The sequence below is a fragment of the Kogia breviceps genome, chromosome X, assembly GCF_026419965.1.
Source record: "Kogia breviceps isolate mKogBre1 chromosome X, mKogBre1 haplotype 1, whole genome shotgun sequence".
Lineage (NCBI taxonomy): Eukaryota > Metazoa > Chordata > Mammalia > Artiodactyla > Physeteridae > Kogia > Kogia breviceps.
This window is the reverse complement of record NC_081330.1, coordinates 17,001,581-17,022,813: the sequence shown is the minus strand read 5'-3', so window position 1 is coordinate 17,022,813 and position 21,233 is coordinate 17,001,581. Positions and strand designations below refer to the sequence as shown.

The 21,233-nt window shown below is 47.5% G+C and overlaps 1 protein-coding gene across 5 annotated transcripts in view; it reads right to left on the bottom strand.

Annotated features, from left to right (window-relative positions):
* The window catches only part of HS6ST2 (heparan sulfate 6-O-sulfotransferase 2), a 290,716-nt gene extending 270,598 nt beyond the window's left edge, over positions 1–20,118 (bottom strand). For 2 of the 5 annotated variants that reach the window (XM_059050006.2, XM_067023437.1), the window contains exons 1-2: positions 19,689–20,116; positions 18,287–18,805 (exon numbers count right to left, since the gene is read on the bottom strand). In XM_059050006.2, the coding sequence (XP_058905989.1) occupies positions 18,287–18,805; positions 19,689–20,116 (947 nt within the window). Of the gene's footprint in view, positions 1–18,286; positions 18,806–19,179; positions 19,190–19,386; positions 19,405–19,688 lie in introns of those variants that run through there. The other 3 variants (XM_067023438.1, XM_067023439.1, XM_067023440.1) reach the window with 3 other exon arrangements.
* Positions 20,119–21,233: the final 1,115 nt, after the last annotated feature.

Here is a 21,233-nt window from a genome sequence, read left to right as displayed (position 1 = left end):
TAATATTACAGAATATGTAAGTAACACTCAAAGCTCAACAGTTCAAAAAACAAAACAAAGAATCCCATCAGAAAATGGGCAAATGACCTTCTACCATAGAGGACCTACAGATGGGTAATAAGCACGTGAAAGGATGTTGAATATCATTAGCCATCAGGGAAAGGGAAATTAAAACCACAATGAGATATTACTACACCTCTATCAGAATGGCTAGAATAAAAAAATAATGACAACACCAAATGCTGGAAAGGATGAGGAGAAACTGGATCACTCATACCTTGCTGGTGGGAATGTAAAATGATACATAGTCATTCTGGAAAACAGTTTGGCAGTTTCTTATAAAACTAAACACGTGATCACCAAACGTCCCAGCAACCACATTCTTGAGCATTTATCCTAGAGAAATGAACACTTAGCGTCCCACAAAAGCCTAGACAGGAATGTTCATAGCAGCTTTATTCTTAACAGCCAAAAACTAGAATCAGCCCAGATGTCCCTCAACAGTTGAATGGTTAAATAAACCGTGGTCCATACTTACCATGGATTACTCTGTAGCAATAAAAAAAAAAAGAACTATTGCTATAAGGAAGAGCTTGGATGAATCTCTGAATTATGCGACTCACAGGAGGCACCCCAAACTAGCTCTCACTCCTAATCCAGCAGGACCATGGCGCCCCAGAATTCCAGACTGAAAGCCACTAGTGGCCCAGAGACCTAAGGTGCTCACTGTTAAAGCTGCCAGTCTGCAGGAGACCACTGCCTCCCTCTAGGGCCCTGAAGCAGACGTGGATACGCCGGCCCCAGAGCTCTACCTGGGAGGGCAAGGTCAGAGTCACTAAGAAGCAATCTGCCATTTAATTCTGTCAAGAGTTTACCTTTTCTCCCAGTGATATTTCTCTTTCTCAGACCGAACTTTAGCTTCTGACATTTCAATCGAAACTCCTATTTCTTCACTGATTTCTACCTGCTTGAAGTTCTGGGAGAACAGCTGTTTTCTTCCTTCGGGTTTCTTGTACTAAGCTAAATTCAGAGACCACCAAGGTGTGTAACCAAGAGCCAAGTGATACAGCTGCGGAGACCTCGGGCTTTCTGTCACTTGGATATCTCCGTCTTCGCAGGCTCCTTGCGGACAAGAGCTCCTCTCTATTAACCAGAAAGAGCTGCATCCGGGACTCAGACCTCAGCAAACCAGAAGAGCTGGATGTTTGTGGTCCCTGCTTGGCTGTAGGAATGGAAATCTGACCTCTGTGACATTCTCTAGAGATGTTCCCAGCCAAAGGTCACAATCTGAGACCCCACACCCAGTCCCTGGATCCTGGAACCAGAACCTTCCTACTATGAATAATGGTTTCATCACTATGGTTTCAAAGCGAAAGCAACATGACATTCAATGGGGAGCACCACAGTCTCGCTCATTACGATCGGTGTAGCTTCCATGCATACAAATCCTGTATGCGGCCTTTAACTGAGCGTTCTTCTGAACTCTAAAAACCACGAGCCGCTTTCCTACAACAGGGTTACGCAAGGTGCCTGCAACACAGGACTCCCTCGTTGAGGGATGAGCTGAGCTAGTTTGGCTGCATTCAACAGTCCAGCCAAGCCACATACCTTCAGCTCCCCCCAAGTCAAAAGCACACCCCCTCCTGAACAGGAGAAACTGTTGGAAACGAAAAAGTGTGATTTTAGTCTCATCCTACTGGATCTTGTGACATCCAGGTCTCTAAGCTCCTCAATAATAATTTTTCAAGGCCATCTGGAATAAACAGAAGTCCCACTCCAAGCTGCATGTATGCAAATTGCGGCACTTTAAATGGATTTTGTCCTTAAATGCATAAACCAAAAAGCATGCAAACAACTGGATTAGAAAAGCAAGGGTTTTTTTTAAACCTCTCTAATTGGCATTAAGTCACCAAACATTGTCAAACACATATCACTTGCTTAATTATTTTGTGTGCACATGTGTATATCTTTATAACTTTATAAACATATAAATGAGAGGGAGATGCAGATTTAATGTACACCCATATGGCGATAAATACAAAAGCTGCCAGAAGATTGTAAAATGCTATACTAATGCTAAAATGATACCTTTTTTTTCTTTTGCTTTGCTTCCAAGTCACAAAGAACAAATTGAGAGTAGAGACACTAAGCCTGGATCCTTATGTAAAAGGAGATATACACACAGACCTTTTTGTCCAGCAATGCAAAATGTTTTTTAAATACCTTTCTTCGGCTCCATATTCTCCTATTAGTCTAATTATCTTTCATTAATCTCATAGTGTGCTTATGCATAAAATCAGTTCTGCATGTCCATTGAAATTTTTATTGAAGTAATTTTTCATAAATAACCTACTACGCATCATTCTCACCTATATGCTTCATTTCAACACTGCTTTAGGGCTTCCCTGGTGGTGCAGTGATTAACAATCCACCTGCCAATGCAGGGGGCACGGGTTCGAGCCCTGGTCCGGGAAGATCCCACATGCCACAGAGCACCTAAGCCCATGCACCACAACTACTGAGCCTACGCTCTAGAGCCCGTGAGCCACAACTACTGAAGCCCGCGCGCCTACAGCCCATGCTCCGCAACAAGAGAAGCCACCACAGTGAGAAGCCCACACACCGCAACGAAGAGTAGCCCCCGCTCGCCGCAACTAGAGAAAGCCCACGCGCAGCAACGAAGACCCAACACAGCCAAAAATAAATAAATAAAATAAATAAATTTATTTTTTAGAAAAACACTGCTTTAATGAGTTTTAGTTGGCCTATTACAGTCATAGAACATACTGAACCACATTCAGCAAAACCAATCACAAAAATAATAAATATGTTTGCCTCTAGTGTATATGGCAAATAGGCTCAAACGGTTTTTCAACCTTCAAGATGTTGTTGGAGTTAATCTTCTGCGTAGCAAAGTCTCAGCCGTGAGGCATCTGCTGAGGTGGCCATCATCCCAAGGTCAAACTCCTCTGGCTGTACTGGGCATCTTTTTACCATCCTTCCATGCCTTCAAGCTAATTTCTTTGCTGCCCGCACTATGTCTGCCAGCCTGGTAGGCCCGTGCTAATTGGCACATTCTCTCAAATGGCTCTTTTCTTTTGTTTAATTTTTATTTTGTAATTTTTTAAAATTTTTCATTGGAGCATAGTTGATTTACAATGTTGTGTTAATTTCTGCTGTACAGCAAACTGAATCAGTTATACATATACATCTATCCATATACATATATCTTTTTTAGATGTGAACGGCTCTTTTCTAAAGCTGCCTCTTCCAAAGGAGAGAGAATGGTCACTCCTATGGGAATTTGCTACTCTCACTTGGTTATTTCAGCAATAAGACACTTCTATTATCTTCATGATAAGCCCCTGGCATAAGAGCAGGCTTCAAGATTCATTTTCTCTGGGACCCCTCACTTGAATTTGAGAGAAAGCTTTATTTCACTGGCTCCTCATAACGCGAGATTATGTGAGCTGCCCTGGCTGAACTCATTCACAATGCCCTACGAGGGCTGTGTCTACGCAGACCAAAGGGAGCAAACAAAGCAATGGTCATTTATCGAAACAGGCCAGGTCAGAGCGGTGCAACTGACATCGCTAATGAGGCAACTGCCAACATTCCAGAAGGAGTAAGATGTGTCGGCCTCTTACAAATCTTGTGAAGTGGGTGCACCATATTTTAGGCCCACACGGGGCATACATTAAAATACAGGTGAGGTCTTCATTTTCCTTATCTGGAAAAAAAACCCAAATCTTTCCTCTAACGTAACTCCTTTCTTTTCTTCCCCCTAGAACATAATTCTTCTGTGTAAATCATTGTTGAAAGCGTTTACAATATCCTGGATATCTAAATCCTTGTTTAAGAGGGGGAAAGAAGAGCTGCAGAATTTACCTTTAGAGAGTGAATATTTTTTAAATTTTTTGGCCATGCCACACAGCCTATGGGATCTTAGTTCCCTGACCAGGGATCAAACCCACGGCCCCTGCATTGGAAGCATGGAGTCTTAACCACTGGACCGCCAGGGAAGTCCCTAGAGAGTAATTTTTATTAAACATTTTAAAAGGTGCTTTAGGGTTTCCTTGGTGGCACAGTGGTTGAGAGTCCGCCTGCCGATGCAGGGGACACGGGTTCGTGCCCCAGTCTGGGAAGATCCCACGTGCCGCGGAGCGGCTGGGCCCGTGAGCCATGGCCGCTGCGCCTGCGCGTCCGGAGCCTGTGCTCCACAACGGGAGAGGCCACAACAGTGAGAGGCCCGCGTACCACCAAAAAATAAAAATAAAAAAAAAAATAAAAATAAAAGGTGCTTTAAACAATCAGGTAACATGTTGGATCCTGATATCTCCAGAGAGTCACTGCGGGTCTCCATTCCACTTAGTTTGTATAGACACATAGCCACAAAAGAGGGTAAACGCTTTTACTATGGAGAACAGTACAGAGGCTCTTTAAAAACCTAAAAATAGAGTTACCATATGATTCAGCAATCCCACTCCTGGGCATATATCCAGAGAAAAGTCTAATTTGAAAAGACACATGCAGGCTTCCCTGGTGGTGCAGTGGTTGGGTGTCCGCCTGCCAATGCAGGGGACACGGGTTCGAGCCCTGGTCCAGGAGGATCCCACATGCCGCGGAGCAACTGGGCCCCTGCACCACGACTGCTGAGCCTGTGCTCTAGAGCCCATGAGCCACAACTACTGAGCCCGTGTGCCACAACTACTGAAGCCCATGCGCCTGGAGCCCATACTCTGCAACAAGAGAGGCCACTGCAACGAGAAGCCTGTGTGCCGCGGCGAAGAGTGGCCCACGCTTGCCGCAAGTAGAGAAAGCCCGTGAACAGCAACGAAAGACCCAATGCAGCTAAAAATAAATAAATAAAATTATTTTTAAATTTTTTTTAAATTAAGAAAAGAAAAGACATGCACTCCTATGTTCACAGCAGCACTATTTACAACAGCCAAGACATGGAAGCAACCTAAATGTCCATCAACAGATGAATGGATAAAGATGTGGTACAATGGAATATTAGCCACAAAAAAATGAAGTACTGCCATTTGCAGCAACATGGATGGACCTAGAAATTACCATACTAAGTGAAGTCAGACAAAGACGAAAATCATATGATATCACTTATATGTGGAACCTAAAAAAATGATACAAATAAGCTTATTTACGAAACAGAAACAGATTCACAGACATAGAAAACAAACTTATGGTTACCAACAGGGAAAGGGGGTGGGGAAGGGATAAATTAAGAGTTTAGGATTAGCAGATACACACCACTATATATAAAATAGATAAACAACAAGGACCTACTATATAGCACAGGGAACCAGATTCAATATCTTGTAATAAACTGTAATGGAGAAGAATCTGAAAAAGAATATTTGTGTGTGTGCATGTGTGTGTGTATGAAACTGAATCACTTTGCTATACACCAGAAACTAACACATTGTAAATCAACTATACGTCAATAAAAACAATAAATTAACAAAGGATTGATGGTAAGGACTTTTGGAGATTTGTCTGAGAATTTAGTAGACATTAAAACATATCAGACACACCACATGGCCCAGCTGGTTTTAAATGCCAACTCCAATACTGACTGGCTGTGTATATTTGGGCAGGTTATATATCTCATCCAATTATCTGTTTTCTCCTCTTTACATGGGTGTTTTACACATCTACCTCAGAGAGTTGTTTTGAGGATTAAATGAGAAAAATATATGCTATGACCTTGGCATAGCACTTGGCTCAGGAGGTATCCTAAAACACTAATACATCTTCATGGAAAGTCAGGCCAAGCTACATGGGTCAAACCATCACTTTACAGCACTTCTCTTTGCCTAAGTCTTAGAGTTCTTCACTTTTTCTTTGGTTGTGTTCCAATAAAACTTTATTTACAAAAATAGGTGGAGACAAGATTTGATTGGAAGTTTGCAAACCCCCATACAGATAATATGTGTAGTGTAGATGTTACAAACACTGCGTATGTGTGTGCATATATATACCTTAGATATGATTTTTCTAAAGTTTGATTTGGTGTATTTTTATGAGTTTGCTGGATATCTGTATGTTTGTGTGAAAGAGCCTTGTGAATGTTCACCCAAACGAACCTTGGAGAAATGTCTGAGTATTTTATATGTGACGGAGATTTTTTTCACAAAGAACAAGTTCTTCCATCACTGCTACATAATTTTCCAAATGCAAATATTTTTATAGTCCTCTGAACACGCAAAGTTTCCCCAAATGGGTAATGATAGCAAAATGTGAGTAATAATCATAGCCATAAATTTTTTAGCACATATTATATGCTAGGTGCTGAATCGTTGATGTACGTTATATAGATGCTAACATGGAGTTCTTCACTCTTGCGTGCGAATTAACAAGCTTGATGTGGTCGGTGAAGGATTCACAATACTTCCAAATATATCAGGCTACTAAAGATCCTTCTCGTACACTCAGATATGGCCTGATCCCTTGTTCTTTCTTAAGCACTGCATAGTCAGAATGGTCTATATGTTCTCACTGAAGTTTTTCCAGACCAACTTTACGGCTTAGTATATGGTCTATTTTCAAAAATGTTCCATATGTGGGCTTCCCTGGTGGCGCAATGGTTGAGAATCCGCCTGCCGATGCAGGAGACACGGGTTCGTGCCCTGGTCCGGGAAGATCCCACATGCCGCGGAGCAACTAAGCCCGTGAGCCATGGCCGCGAGGCCTGCGCGTCCGGAGCCTGTGCTCCTCAACGGGAGAGGCCACAACAGTGAGAGGCCCACATACCGCAAAAAAAAAAAAAAAAAAAAATGTTCCATATGTGCTTGAGAAGGATGTGTATTCTTCTAAACGGATGATGGTCTCCTATATTGAGTTTGTTAACCATGTTGCTCAAATCCTCTGTACCCTTTACTCATTTTCTGTTCATTTCATCTATCAATTTCTGAAAGCGGTTGGTAGATTTTACAATTTCTCCTTATAGCTCTGTCAATTTTTGCTTTATATATTTCAAAACTATGGTATTAAGTGCATACAGGCTTAGAATTGTTATCTGAAGAATTGAACATTTTATCATTATTCAGTGATCCTGTTTAGCCCCCCAAAAGGCTTTGCCTTAGTTAATTTAGCTACATCAGCTTTCTTCTGGTTAGTATTTGCATAGTATATCTATTCCAATCCTAATGTTTTAGCTTTGTCTCTCATACACAGCATATAGCTAGATTTTGTATTTTCATCAGTTGTGATAATCTATGTCTTTCAACTGGTGAGTTTAGTCAACTTCTATTTATTGTAATAACTGAGGAGCTGGTTGCCAAGATCAAAGGGCCTTTTAAAAGCACCTCCATGTTTCCTGGCTGTAACCTGGTCACTAATCAATTTCGAAACCCTCTTTGCTTGCATTCACTCTCCTGTCGGAAGTTAGCAAAAGTCCAATGATCTCCATGAATGAATCTGAGCTGATACTATACAGTTATGGGAAAAAGTCAATTAATGCAAGGAATAGCACACACAAGCCTAATCCATTTGACATAAACCAATGCATTGCACACGTTTCAATTGCTCTGTATTCCTTCAGAAAAGTGCATGGAAGTGATTCATTAGAACTATACTCTTCACTGGGACTTCTCTGGTGGCGCAGTGGTTAAGGATCCGCCTGCCAATGCCGGGGACACAGGTTCAAGCCTTGGTCTGGGAAGATCCCACATGCCGCGGAGCAACGAAGCCCATGCACCACCGCTACTTAGCCTGCGCTCTAAAGCCCGCGAGCTGCAACCACTGAGCCCGCGTGCCACAACTACTGAAGCCCACACACCTAGAGCCTGTGCTCCGCAGCAAGAGAAGCCACAGCAATGAGAAGCCCGCGCACCGCAATGAAGAGGAGCCTCACCTCGCCGCAACTAGAGAAAGCCCGTGCACAGCAATGAAGACCCAACACAGCCAAAAATACATACATAAATAAATAAATGTATTAAAAGAAAAGAACCATACTCTTCACAAGAAAAAGCCCAATGCTCTAAGGCTCACTAGGGCATCCCTGCTGGTAAAATTCAAAAAGCAAGCACAGTGAATAAGAAGTCCTTTCTGCAGACATTTACATCGGGAAAGAACATGATTCTTGACAATTCAGAGTAAATGAAGTGCAAATTATTCTCTTATAATATATCCCAGAATTGAAGCTTAAATTGTGACTAAAAAAGAACGCACAGTTTAATCAGAAAAATATATTTATTGGTAATTCCCATGAGTTCATATTTGATACATTTATATCATAGGATAACAAGTTCAAAACTATTGCTAGTTATAAATATGGAATTTATGCCAAATTTGCATGTATTGAATTTTATTTTGAATTTGCATGTGTGACTATATTTGAATATTTATAATATTCCAGAAAAAGCACAGTGGAATGTGCAAGACAGATTTATTTAGTGTAATGCTCTGAAATATGTCAAAGCCTTCAACACTGTTCTTAGAGGCAAAATGGCAGAAATAACAAATGGGACGCAATAAGACCAAATGAATAATCTGCGAAGTCCAATACCTAGCAAAGCTAGGAAAGCTCTTCTGCCAATAAATATTTTACTAAAGTTTAGACAAATATTTCTCTAAGCTTACAATGACTTTGTATTAGAAGACATATACCATTAATTGGATTCTTCATTACACTTTAATGGAAGAAGGAACATTCCCATCCATATCCTTTTTTTCTCTAAACTCAGTAACTAAATATCTCATCTTGGGACTTCTCCGGTGGTCCAGTGGCTAAGACTCTGCGCTCCCAAGGCAGGGGGCTCGGGTTCGATCCCTGACCAGGGAACTAGATCCCGCATGCATGCCGCAACTAAGACCTGGTGCAGTCAAATAAATAAATAAATATATGTTTTAAATATATAGGGGGAAAAATAAATAAATATCTCATCTTATTTGGCGCAGAATGTTGATATTAGCTTTCCAAGTGTGAAGCACATTCTCTACGCTGTCAAAATGACTTGTACCTAGAATGTAGTCTCCATGGAGTCTCAACAATAAGATTCTGAACCTTAATGTATTTAGTGGCCCCTCAGATACCCAGAGCAGTGGAGGAATGAAGTGTTCTAGTCAATTTACAGTTAACCAGGGGCAACGCTATTATGAAGTGAAACTGCTCTGCGGGGAGGCTGCTCCAGCAGAATACACTCCCCTTCTCTCCTGGATGAGGGCAACACATGCACTAACCGATCTAAGCACTCAGTTGTGGACGTTCAGAACTACAGCCCTTCTCCAACCCCAAGACTTTGCTCTTCCAGCCAGAGCATCAGCTCTGATGTCAGTTCATTTGAAAAGAGGCTCACGAAGATTCAAAATCCAGGCTATCTTGGGTGGTTCTGGCTGAGCAGAGTAAGCCTTTTATTTCCAACTGTGTGCCATTATGAATTTCCAGTTTCACAAGCAATAGCAATCCACTCAAATATCTCTGTACTGTACTGGTGTAAGAGTTTCATGGATTCCTTGGAAATATGATAACAGCCAATCATCAGAAAAATCAACAGCTGATGCCTGACTTATCACCTCTGCCTTTCAGTCTGTGAGTCTATTTAGCTGAGGCTGCTTTCCTCATTAAGGACTCCCAGAATATCAAGAGGCTAATGAAATAACCAGCCATAGTCTTAGAAACCAAGAAGCAGACTGTGTAATTTATCACAGCCATTATAAAGCATCATCTTAAAAACTGTTAATATTTACTTTTACCATGAAAGTTATGCATACTCATATAGGAAATGCAAATCCTTCAGAGAAACAGGAAAAGAAAATAAGTCATTAATTGATCTATTGATACCTCGGTATTTTTCTTCCATTCTTTGCCTTTTATGCTTAGATTTGAGAGGGATGGAAAGATGATTTGCCTCTCTCCCTCCTCACCCCACTCTCACATAATTGTAGTCATACTGGGCCCATAACTGTCTATCTCTTTTTCCCTTAGCATTAAATCATTACCAATTTTCTATACTCCTAAAAGGACATTTAAATGGTTTTGAAATAATCCCTCAAGTGGATGTACTGAGATTTCTTGAACCATTCTCTTATATGTGGATGCAGATTTTTCCGATTTGTTGCACTTATGAATAATTCCAAATAACTTAACAAATAATGGTAGCCTCCTCAGATACCATTCTCATATCACCCCATATGCTTTTCCCCCATGGCACTTCTCACAATTTTAAGTAATGAATTATTTGTTTCATGTCTACCTTTCCCACTCTATGAAGCCAGGGACCACATCTACCTGGTTCCTCACGGTGCTGGAGGCACCGTGATAAGAGATATTCAATAAATATCTGTAAATAAATAAATAAACAAATAAATGAGTGAGTCATAGAAAAACATGTACAGGATTGTTTTTCAGTAAAATCCCAGCAAACAAATCATGGGTCAACGAAGTAAGTATTTTCAATGTTCTCTGTTGATATTATCTATTTTATTTCAGGAAGAATTATTCCAACATAATCCCACCAACAACATATGAGAATGATGGTATGTACCACACCCTTGTCAGCACTGGCTACTATCTTTTTTTAAAAATAATAATGATTATTATAACAGCCACTACTTCATTTATTTTTTTTAATTTATTTATTTTATTTTATTTTTGGCTGCGTTGGGTCTTTGTTGTTGCGCACGGGCTTTCTCTAGTTGCGGCGAGCTGGGGCTACTCTTCATTGTGGTGTGCGGGCTTCTCATTGCGGTGGCTTCTCTTGTTGCGGGGCACAGGCTCTAGGCGCAAGGGCTTCAGTAGTTGTGGCGCGTGGGCTCAGTAGTTGTGGCACGTGGGCTCTAGAGCGCAGGTTCAGTAGTTGTGGCGCGCGGGCTTAGTTGCTCCGCGGCATGTGGGATCTTCCTGGACCAGGGCTCAAACCCATGTCCCCTGCATTGGCAGATGGATTCTTAACCACTGCACCACCAAGGAAGCCCCGCTACTATCTTCTTCTGTTTGGTGGTAGTGGTGATGTATACCAAGTTTTTTTGTTTTTTTTTAATCCAGGTTAATCAGAGAGGCAAAAAGGTTTTCCTATATATAATTATTTAAATGTGCATTTCTTTAGTACCAGTGAGGCTAAAGAGCTTTTCTGTGTCTGTAAACTAGTTATGGTTCCCATGTTGCAAATTGTCTGCTCATATCCTTTGTTTTTCTAAACAATTTGTACAAGTTCTTTATCCAGGAACGAAGTCAGTCTTTTGTCTGTTTTATTTGTTGTGCATATTTTCATCAGTTTGCCATATGCCTTTTCATTTTGGCTATTTTGGGACAGATGAACACTTCTCATTTTTATGTAATCATAACTGTCGATCTTTTCCTCTCTTCAAACAGCCTTTTACCTGGCTGAGAGTCCCACGCGTGAATTGCAGCTATCATTTAAATAATAATGCCAATTGTGAAATCAGACTAAATGGATTCACAGACTCCTACATATACAACTAAGTCCTAACCTGTCCAGAGCCCCCATTCTCACTTCCTTTCAAGCCTTGGCCAGTAGAAGCCTAGGCAACTTAGACCGGTCACAGTTCTAGGTATCCTCCCAGCCCCAAGCAGATCGCCTTCTCAACCTCTCCATTTTGTCAATGGTACCACCTCAACTCCAGACTGGAAATCCGGGTGGCACCTTTAACTGGACTACAGCCTTCATTTACTTTTATGTTTTTTACATCCTGCCATGCAAGAGCTTCTCATACTCACTGGGGTTCAACCTCCTTGTTGCCATTCCAGGATCTCTACAATAAGGCTCCCTAACCCCCCTCTCCCAGGCATGAACCTTCTCAGGTCTGGCCAGCCCTGGCTAGGTGAGGTGACTTGACCTCCCGATGCCATGAGGATGCTATGCCCACCCACAATGCCTCCTTTCTTCTAAATACAACCCACCTATTCCTAGAAGCCTTTCCAAACAGATCTCTCCTTTTTCTGGCCTGCTCCTCATACTTTAGAAAGGAAAGGGCCTTAGAAAGCATCTCCTTTAAATCTCCCATTTTACAGAGGGGGATGGACTTGCCCCAGGTCACATGTTCCTCCCCACCCCCTCAACCCCCATCTATACACGACACGGTTCTGTACTTTACCATCTAATCTTAATGAACTTGAGGCTGAAGATGGTGACCTTGGCTTTTTTGGATTTGTCTAGGCTCTAATCTCCCCCAACTGCTAGCACTGGGCAGAGGTCATAATACTTACTCCACAAAGTTTGTTGATTAGACCTAAACTGTTACATAAATAGATGGACTAAAGGAGAAACTAACACACTACTGTAAAACAGTTATACTCCAATAAAGATGTTAAAAACAAATAAAATAGGGCTTCCCTGGTGGCGCAGTGGTTGAGAGTCCACCTGCCGATGCAGGGGACGCGGGTTCGTGCCCCGGTCCGGGAAGATCCCACGTGCCGCGGAGCGGCTGGGCCCGTGAGCCGTGGCCGCTGAGCCTGCGCGTCCGGAGCCTGTGCTCCGCAACGGGAGAGGCCACAACAGTGACAGGCCCACATAACGCAAAAAAAATAAAATAAAATAAAATAAAATATTTAAAAAATGCTAAAGCAACTGAAAACAAACAGATGGACTTTTCTTTATTTTTAAAACATATTCTGGTAAAGATATGACATCTTAAAGACATTATTGATATTCAAATCATTTTCAAACAAAATCCATCTTCTTTATTAAATATCTAAAACACCAAGTTATTATGTTCTACTGTAAGCTCTGTGAGAGCAAAGATGACACGTCTTCCCTGGAATATAATGGGCAGTTTTGCAGAATTTTGTTTAACAAATGACAGAAGGAAGAGGTGACTACTCTTCAATGTCACTTCATGCCACTTAAGTTGATGACAGATATCTGGAAAAGACAAGCTCTAACATTCTTATTGCCACGTAACAGCACTAATCTCAAATTACTATTAAGAATATCTCATTCAGGGCTTCCCTGGTGGCGCGGTGGTTGAGAGTCCGCCTGCCGATGCAGGGGACGCGGGTTCGTGCCCCGGCCCGGGAAGATCCCACGTGCCGCGGAGCAACTAAGCCTGTGAGCCGTGGCCGCTAGGCCTGCGCGTCCGGAGCCTGTGCTCCACAACGGGAGAGGCCACAACAGTGAGAGGCCCGCGTACCGCAAAAAAAAAAAAAAAAAAAAAAAAGAATATCTCATTCTGAGTAGCTTTTTGTACCACCTTGAGAACTTGGGTTGCCAGCAGCATGTTTGCCATCTGGGCAAAATGCTAAGTACTACGGCTGAAGTTCTACAGATGTTCTCATGGTGACTTTCTCGCCTTCTGCTGAGAAATACGTGGCAGGGGAGTAATAACAGCTCTTAGTATCCTCTTAGCATCCCCAGTTAAGTGAAGCTACCCCTATGAGAACCCAGTGGCCTACAGCCCGAGGGACCAGAAGGACGGCGTCGCTGCCTGGATCAGTCCATTCACTCGCTGCCTTGCCCTGTACCGAAGCCTGTCATGTTGTCCTGCTTCACTGCAGGAGGGAAGGAGTGGAGCGTGGGCATGTGAGCCATGAGCAGGCTTTTGCACTACAGACTTCTTGCTAAGACATGGCTCTATCGAAATGGAGCCACCTTGGGAATTCCCTGGCGGTCCAGCGGTTAGGACTTGGCGCTTTCACTGCTGAGGTCCGGGTTCGATCCCTGGTCAGGGAACTAAGATCCCACAAGCCACACGCGGCCAAAAAAAAAAAAAAAAGAAAAGAAAAGAGCCACCTTTAAACAAGAAAGGGAAAGAAAAGGAAGCCTTTACCACAAGTATTAAAAAGGAGCGACCACAAAGAAGACAAAAGAAAGAAAGAGAAAAGGCTATGCTCCATGTAATTGCCTTGTAGTCCTTTCCTGTCAGTGATAGCCTAGTGGTTTCTAGGTGACGATTAATTACTCTTCCGGAAGCCTGCTGCAAAACGTAGAGATACTAAATGTCTAGGATGCAACGTGAATATGATGATCAGATTCTTTGACTTGGGTAGCCATGGAACCCGACCTTCCCCTGCCGCCAGCCGCCGCCCGAGTGTGGCAGCCAGCTCAGTGCCTGGGAAAGAAGAATGAGGCCTGGTGCAGTTTCTCGGTGCCCAATTCCGAGTTCCTCCCACAGACCCAGTGATGCACTAGAGCTGGCTGCACACGGAGGCGATTTGGCCTGAGAAAAGCCTGCAGAATTCGGGAGTTTGAAGAGCTGGTCAGCAACCATGTTTGGACACATTTTCAAAAACAGTCTTGGTAATTCTAGATTGAGCAGGACCTTTCTCTGGCCCCTAAACAACAGATGCATGAAATGCAATTGCTAGGTTTTTTGAAAAGACATACGATTCTTAATAAACAATTTGTGCCTTTTGCCAGCCAAGCACTCTCTCTCTCTCTCTCTCTTTGTCCTCTCCAGGCAACGTGATGGCAGCCGTTTCCACTCAGCCGTTATATATCACTCGAGCACTTCACCATCCGCTGAGGCAGGGAAGCATCTCGAATGTAGCGCTGAGAGGATTCAGGTCTTGGCTTGCAGCCACGGTGGCCTCTCATGCGCCCCCCACCAATGTGGATGGGTGGCTGTGAGTCAAAAGGTGGCCCTTGTCGCCGCTGGGGCCTCTTCCTGACGCTTAGTCCCCAGGTCCCCAGCGCCCTCCCACCCTTCTCAGCTTTGCAGGGATTTCTGACTAGGCAGTGAGAGGCCCCTTCGCCCCCCCAGCCGCGAGACCTTCTCCTGGGGAGCATAAAACCTCAGGGAGGTAGAAATCTGTTTTTCTCCCAATGGCTGCGGCAACCCTGGTCCAATCACTTGTTCAAACAGATGTGTGAAAATGCCCGGAAACGGTGATGATGTAGTTGATAACAATACCAGTTAACATTCACCGAGTGTTCATTTCGTAGTAACGCCTGGCGTGAAATACCTCACTGTGCTTTCACAAAATAAATAAATAAATGTTTAAAAACCTTGTTCATGGAGTCACAGTCAACAGAGCAAGGGCTGTGGAAGCAGCCAGAGCTGGAGTAAGGTCCCTGCTATGTCACTGAAGAGCCCAATGACCTTGAGAAAGTCCTTCAACCCCCCTTGGGCTTCTGTCTCATGGGACAAATGGGGAGACTTTTGCCCAGTCTGCCTTCCTCCTACACACAGTGCAAGTTTACAGAGAAATACCAGAGATAAGGGATGGAAAAGCTCATCAGAAACTGGAATGCACTCTCCACAAGACAAGGCTGGGACACACTCTGGCCCAAGGTCATGCATCTGGTTCATGGCTGGCCTGGCACGGAGGCCCAGGTGTCAGAACTCCCAGGCCAAACAGACTGAGCTGCTGTTCCACTCAGCTCAGTGGCGCACAGAACCACCAGCAGCTGGCACGGAGGTCTGCTCCACACAGGAACTCTCCGTGGCTGACTTTCGCATCTCCTCGGCCTCACGCATCACCACCAGCACAGCTGCCTCCGTCTAAATTTTCAACACACACACACACACACACACACACATACACACACACACACACTCTCTCTCTCTCTCTCTCTCTCTCTCTCTCTCTCTCTCTCCCTCTGTCACACACTTGTGCATACCTTCTCTCACACAGATGATCAGAATTCACAGAACTGGTCCTGTAAGCAGGGATTTGTCAACATCCTGGGGAATTCTGGAACCCTCTGGCTATGACTACTCTTCAGGATGAAGATTTCTAGAGGTGGGTAGGAATTAAGGAAATAAAAGAAATGCCCTTGGGATAGCCATGTGTTTCTCTAGTAAATTTCATTTCATTTTGGTGAATACTGTAAGATCCAGTAATTCTGACTCTTTAAAAACTGGTTTTTCCTCTGGGCTTCCCTGGTGGCGCAGTGGTTGAGAGTCTGCCTGCCGATGCAGGGGACACGGGTCCGAGCCCTGGTCCGGGAAGATCCCACATGCATCAGAGCAACTAAGCTCGTGCACCACAGCTACTTAGCCTGCGCTCTAAAGCCCGCGAGCCACAACTACTGAGTCCACGTGCCACAACTACTGAGCCCGCGCGCCTAGAGCCCGTGCTCCGCAACAAAAGAAGCCACCGCAATGAGAAGCCCGCGCACCACAACGAAGAGTAGCCCCCGCTCGCCGCAACTAGAGAAAGCCCGCGCGCTGCAACGAAGACCCAACACAGCCAAAAATAAATAAATAAAATAAATAATTTTTTTAAGTGGTTCTTCTTTTACTAGACTAGATGGCACTGTGGTATCACCCTTTTGATGATGAAGAAAATCTTATTTCATTTCAAATAATTTTGCTTCCATTGGGGGCCGTCCAAGAAGCTGAACCCTCCCCTTGAGGGGGCCTGGTTATCTTATGTTAAATTTCTGAAGTAATCTGCCAAAAGACCAGATACACAATCAAGACCACATTAATAATGTGTGTCTACAGATCCTGTCACACCCTGACCTACATGTCCAAAAGGATTTTAAAAGGCACATGTGCCCTGAGGAATTCCAAACAGGGCCAGGGAGTCCATAGTGGCCAAGACTTCATTTTTACTCCTGTGCCACAGCCATGGCTATGGAATTCAATTTTTGCCCTCAAGAGTTTTTTACATCACCATCCCTCACAAAACCTACAGGCTCTATCAACAAGAGGGATGTTCAATATTGCCAAACTGTTTACAAACGTCTTAAACACCAGAGTCTTGTGGTGACAATGGCTTACACAATTCTCACAACAAATTGAGGCAGCAACCTTCCTAGGGTCAAGGTTCTCTTAGGCCGGGGGGAGGGGGGGAAACGGTTAGTGCTGGAAGGGAAATGAAAGTTCAACAGATTCTCCCAGAATTCCAGCATTCAAAGAGGACACTGTAAACTGAGGGAAGGGAAAGTGAGTAGGGGGTGAGGTTTCCTCTAAATCTCAATGTTGACCAGGAAGTCGGAGGGCTCCATTCGTCTGGGGCTGGACAGAAGAAACTGCCTGGCTCTTGCATTCCAAGAGGCATCAACAAAATATGGAAACTGCCTGGCTCTTGCATTCCAAGAGGCATCAACAAAATATGGCCGTAGCCCTCACCATGAGGGGTTGGGGAGGCAGAGGAGGGAGTGGAGAGCCTGCCCGGGGAAGCAGCCTCTGTAGCAGCAGCAGCCTCCAGGACTCTTGTGGTCACCTCGCTGGGGAGACAGAGAGCGTGGCCATGTCAACGAGGCTCACCTTGTCCATTCCCCAGGCTGCCTGCCGCAGCCCACATCTGTTTTAGGGAGAGTCGCAGAATGGGAGCCCTGACCGGGGCAACTGCACCGCAGAGAGTCCTTCCTACTCCCCCCTTTATGGCACTCCATGACCTCCACCAACTGGGCATTGCAGCTGGCTGGAGGAAAATGCCGTGGCTTCAAAAGCAAGTGGCTTTTCATGAAACAGCTCTTTCCGATTCAGCCCTGGGTTCATAACGTGGGCTGGCGGCGCCCTGCTCTGGGACTCAGAGTTTGTAAATCAGGAGAGGTTTCTCAAGACTGAGCCCCACGTGGGATCCGGGGCAGCGTTCCACCTGCCTGCCCTTCGACCCGCGGGGTGCCCCTCGCACTCGCAAAGCGCCGCTGATGCCCGGCGTGCAGCCAGTAGTGCGGGGCGCAAGCTGGGTACCACGAGCTCTCTCTGGGTGTCCGCCAACGGCCACAGAGGGCCATTCGTTCGCCCAGGGAGAGCAGAGCCAGTGAAGAGAAAGGAGGAGGGAAGCGACAAAAGTCAGGAAAGAAGAGAAAGAACAAAAAGGGTTAAAGAAAGAAAGAGAAACAAAGTGAAAGAGGAAATCGGAGGGAAAAGGAAAGAGCGAGCGGCCAGGAGCTGACAAGATCCCAAGCACGAGAAAGAGAAAACGGCAAATAGAGGAAGCGAGGGGAAAGGCGGGGGGAGGGGAAATGCGGGAGCGGGAAAGGAGAGAGAGCGAAAGGAGGCTTGGGAACCTGGGTGCGGAGAAAAGAAGCGAAAGGTTGGAGGGGCTCAGGGACGCTGCACTCAGAGCGTAGTTCTTTCGGGCCCTCCAGTGCGGAGTCTGCGTGCTGTACCCTGTCCCGGCGGCGGCCGGGGGGCGCTCGTCCCGGGCCAATTCCCCAGCGCGCACTCCCAGCCGCCAAGCAGGCCAACACGCGGGCAGAGAGGAGCCGTCCCAGGTCGGAACGGACGAGCTTCCTGCAGCCACCACAGCGCCACGAGCGCGCGCGCCGGGGCGCCACCGCAGGGGAGCCGAGGTGCTCCCTGGGTCGCCGGCAGCGGCTGGCCGCGCCTCCCGGCCCTCCGCCCGCCCCGGCCCGGGTCCGCTCCCGCGACCCAGGGCCCCGCTCCGCCGCGGGCGCGCACTCACCTGGACGGTCTCAGCCTGGCGTCGCGCTTGCCGTCCACCACGGCGGGCACGCAGCTGGTGAGTTCGGTCCAGTCGGCGTGCAGTCCGCAGCTCCAACCCGTGGAGAACCTGGAGAAGAGCCAGGTCTCCCGCTTACCCGGCCGGTGGCAAGTGCATTTCTTCTGACCCACGCGGCATTCGCACGGTTGCTCCAGCTGGATGTTGCGCACCAGGTGGCGGCCGAAAGTGGTGCCTCCAGTCTTCTGGATGTGCAGGAACACGATCAGGTCATCGCCCTTGATGTCGAAGTCTACCTTGCGCAGGAGGTCGCCGCGGCTGAAATTGTAACGGGGCACGAACCTGGCGGAGCTCTCATCCTCCGAGCGGTACGGGTCCGGCATCGGGGAGCTGAACGCCTGCAGGCGGAGGAGCTGGCATTCTGTGCCGGGGCACACGTACTGGAGGACGATCACGGCAAATAGGAAGAGCATCACCAAAGCCAGCAGCAGCTTGTTGGATTTCTCATCCATGTTCCCGACGCTGGGGGAAACCCAAGCTCCTTACGTCAATCCCGCAGCTCAGCCCGCGCTCGCCGTGCGCCCGTACCGCCCCCCTCCCCCTGGCGCCGCCGTTGCGCCCCTTTCCCCCTCCCCTCGGCACCGAGTACTCCACCGCGGCGGCGGCGGCGGCAGCGGCGGCGGCGGCGGCGGCGGCGGCGGCGGCGCCCTTCCCCGCTTCCTTCCTTCCCGGCAGGCTCAGCGCTGTGGCTTCTGCCGCACACACCCCCCTCCCCCCGACTCCTTCCCGCTGGCCGCCTGCCCTCTCCCAGCGCCAGAGCTCTCCGGAGCCGCTTCGCGGGGTTTCGTACCCGTGGGACCCCGCCTGACCCGGTTGCCCCACTCCTCAACTCATACCACGGGTCCGAGCCCCCGCGCGTCTTGTTTCACTCTCGGTGGCTCCGTGACTCCCGTCCCCATCCTGCTTCGCCCGCCGGACTCTCCCGGGCGCTTCTGCCCCCAGTCCCCTTGGCGCGCACGCCGCCGCCTCCTCGCCTGCCCGACTCTCGGGCTCCTTCCCCGTGCGCCCCGAAGCCCTGCTCTTGCCCGCACCGGGTTGCCCACCTTGGGGGAAGCCTCAAGGGAGCTCGGAGCCAGGCGTTCGGAGTTACCCTGGGGGAAGGGGGTCCGCCGGCAGTCCGACTTGCTAGCGGAGACGCTGCGCTACGGGTGCCCGCCGAAGCGCGGGGAGGGAGCCGCAGCGTAGCCAAACGCGCGCCGCGCCCCTCCGGAGCCCCGGAGCCCGGCCGCCGCGGGCCAGCCGGAACTTTGCGCCTTTCTCTCCCCTCGAGGCTGCCTTCCCTTCCCGCAGGGCTCCCGCGCGCCCTGGCCCCGGAGCGCGAGTCCCGCTTTCGCCTAAAACGTACCTGGCCAGGGGACCGAAAATCTTGGAGAAGATCGCGCCGAGCACGTGCTTCAGCGAGTGGCCCAGGGCGGCCAGGCCCCGGGTGAGCAGGGCCCGGCAGAGAGAGCCCAGGTCCCAGCGTCTCCTGAGGTCGTGCATCCGCCTGCGGCGGCCTCGGGCCAGCGGCGCGAAGAGAGGGGCGCGCGCGGCTCCCGCCAGAGAGGAAGAAGCCTTTAGGGGCTCGTGCAAGAGCGGCTGGGAGTTGAATCCGCGAGACACACCCCTAGGAGGGCCCGCGCGGACTGAGGCGGCGACTGATCCGGGCCGGCTTGCTGCCAATTCGGCCTCTACTCTGGAATGCCGGCGGGGACAGGTGGTGCGGGCGGGCGCTTCTCGCTCCGGTTGCAACGGCGGCCCGAGCGCCCGGGCTGCACACGCAGGCAGTGCCATTACCCCCTTGAGGCAACTCAGGGTACTAAGGATCTGGAGCGAGCTTGAATTTATGTAATAATGCCTCACGCCTAAGAGCTCAAACCACTTAAGGACCTGGGTTTTCTCCTGTCTTGGGGGACGGAGGTCACTCCAGTGAGCACATCAGTACACTTTGGCCTGTAATTTCAACCTCCCCTAAAATAGCAAAGGCGCAAATTGGACCTTTTCCCTCTCTCCTTGCCAATTTCCATTCTCCAACGGAAGCGGGGGCATTTTCTGAAAAGGTAAGTCAGCATGAAGGAAAAGCATGACCAGAAAACGTTTCAGAATGGGAATTTGAGCTTTTTTACAGCAGGGACTGGCCCTTACTCCCCCTCTTCTTGCTCAATCCTCAGCATCAAGCCCCGTGCCTACAGGAAGGCTTCACTCATATAAGGTGTATTAAAAGGAACGTACATGACTAAATACCACATCAGAGGGGGGCCATCTAATCCAAGGTGATGTGACAAATGAGGAAACTGAGGCCCAGAGAGGGAAAGGGATGTGCCCAAGGTCACACAGCAGAGCCTCAGCATTTGAACGCAGGAAGCCATCCATTTCCTAACAGCACCTTTTCTAATAAATAGCTGCAGACCGTCCTCAGGCCAAGGGTCCAACAGGCTCTTTTCAGATGCAGGACCAGCGATGTAAGGATTAGCAAGAAAAGAAGGAATGTCCCTTTAGGACAAGGTCCCCAGGACTCAGAACGCAAGACCGTTCCCATCCTATTGTTCGGGTGGAGCTTGCTGCATACCGGGAACTGGTATTTCCGTGAATGAGTGCCCACCGTTGTCTAGTCCCACCACTGCAGAAGGGGCACGGGGTGGCAGCAGTGTCTCAGAGCAGCGCTGTCTGGGAGGTGGGGCCCGGTGAGATGAGTCCCTCCAGAGACAGGCTCTCCTCCCACGATCTCCCTCAGAACATTTGGGCCCTCACTGAACCCTGCTCCATCCCTTTTCTATTCTCTCTACGTAGTGAAGCAGCAAGCGCTGGTCTGGGGATCCTGAGTTTCTGTCATTTCCTTGCTGGGCAGCCCTGGGATAATGACCTGCCCCTCCTGAGCCTCAGGTTCCTCTTCCGTAAAATAGGACTAATT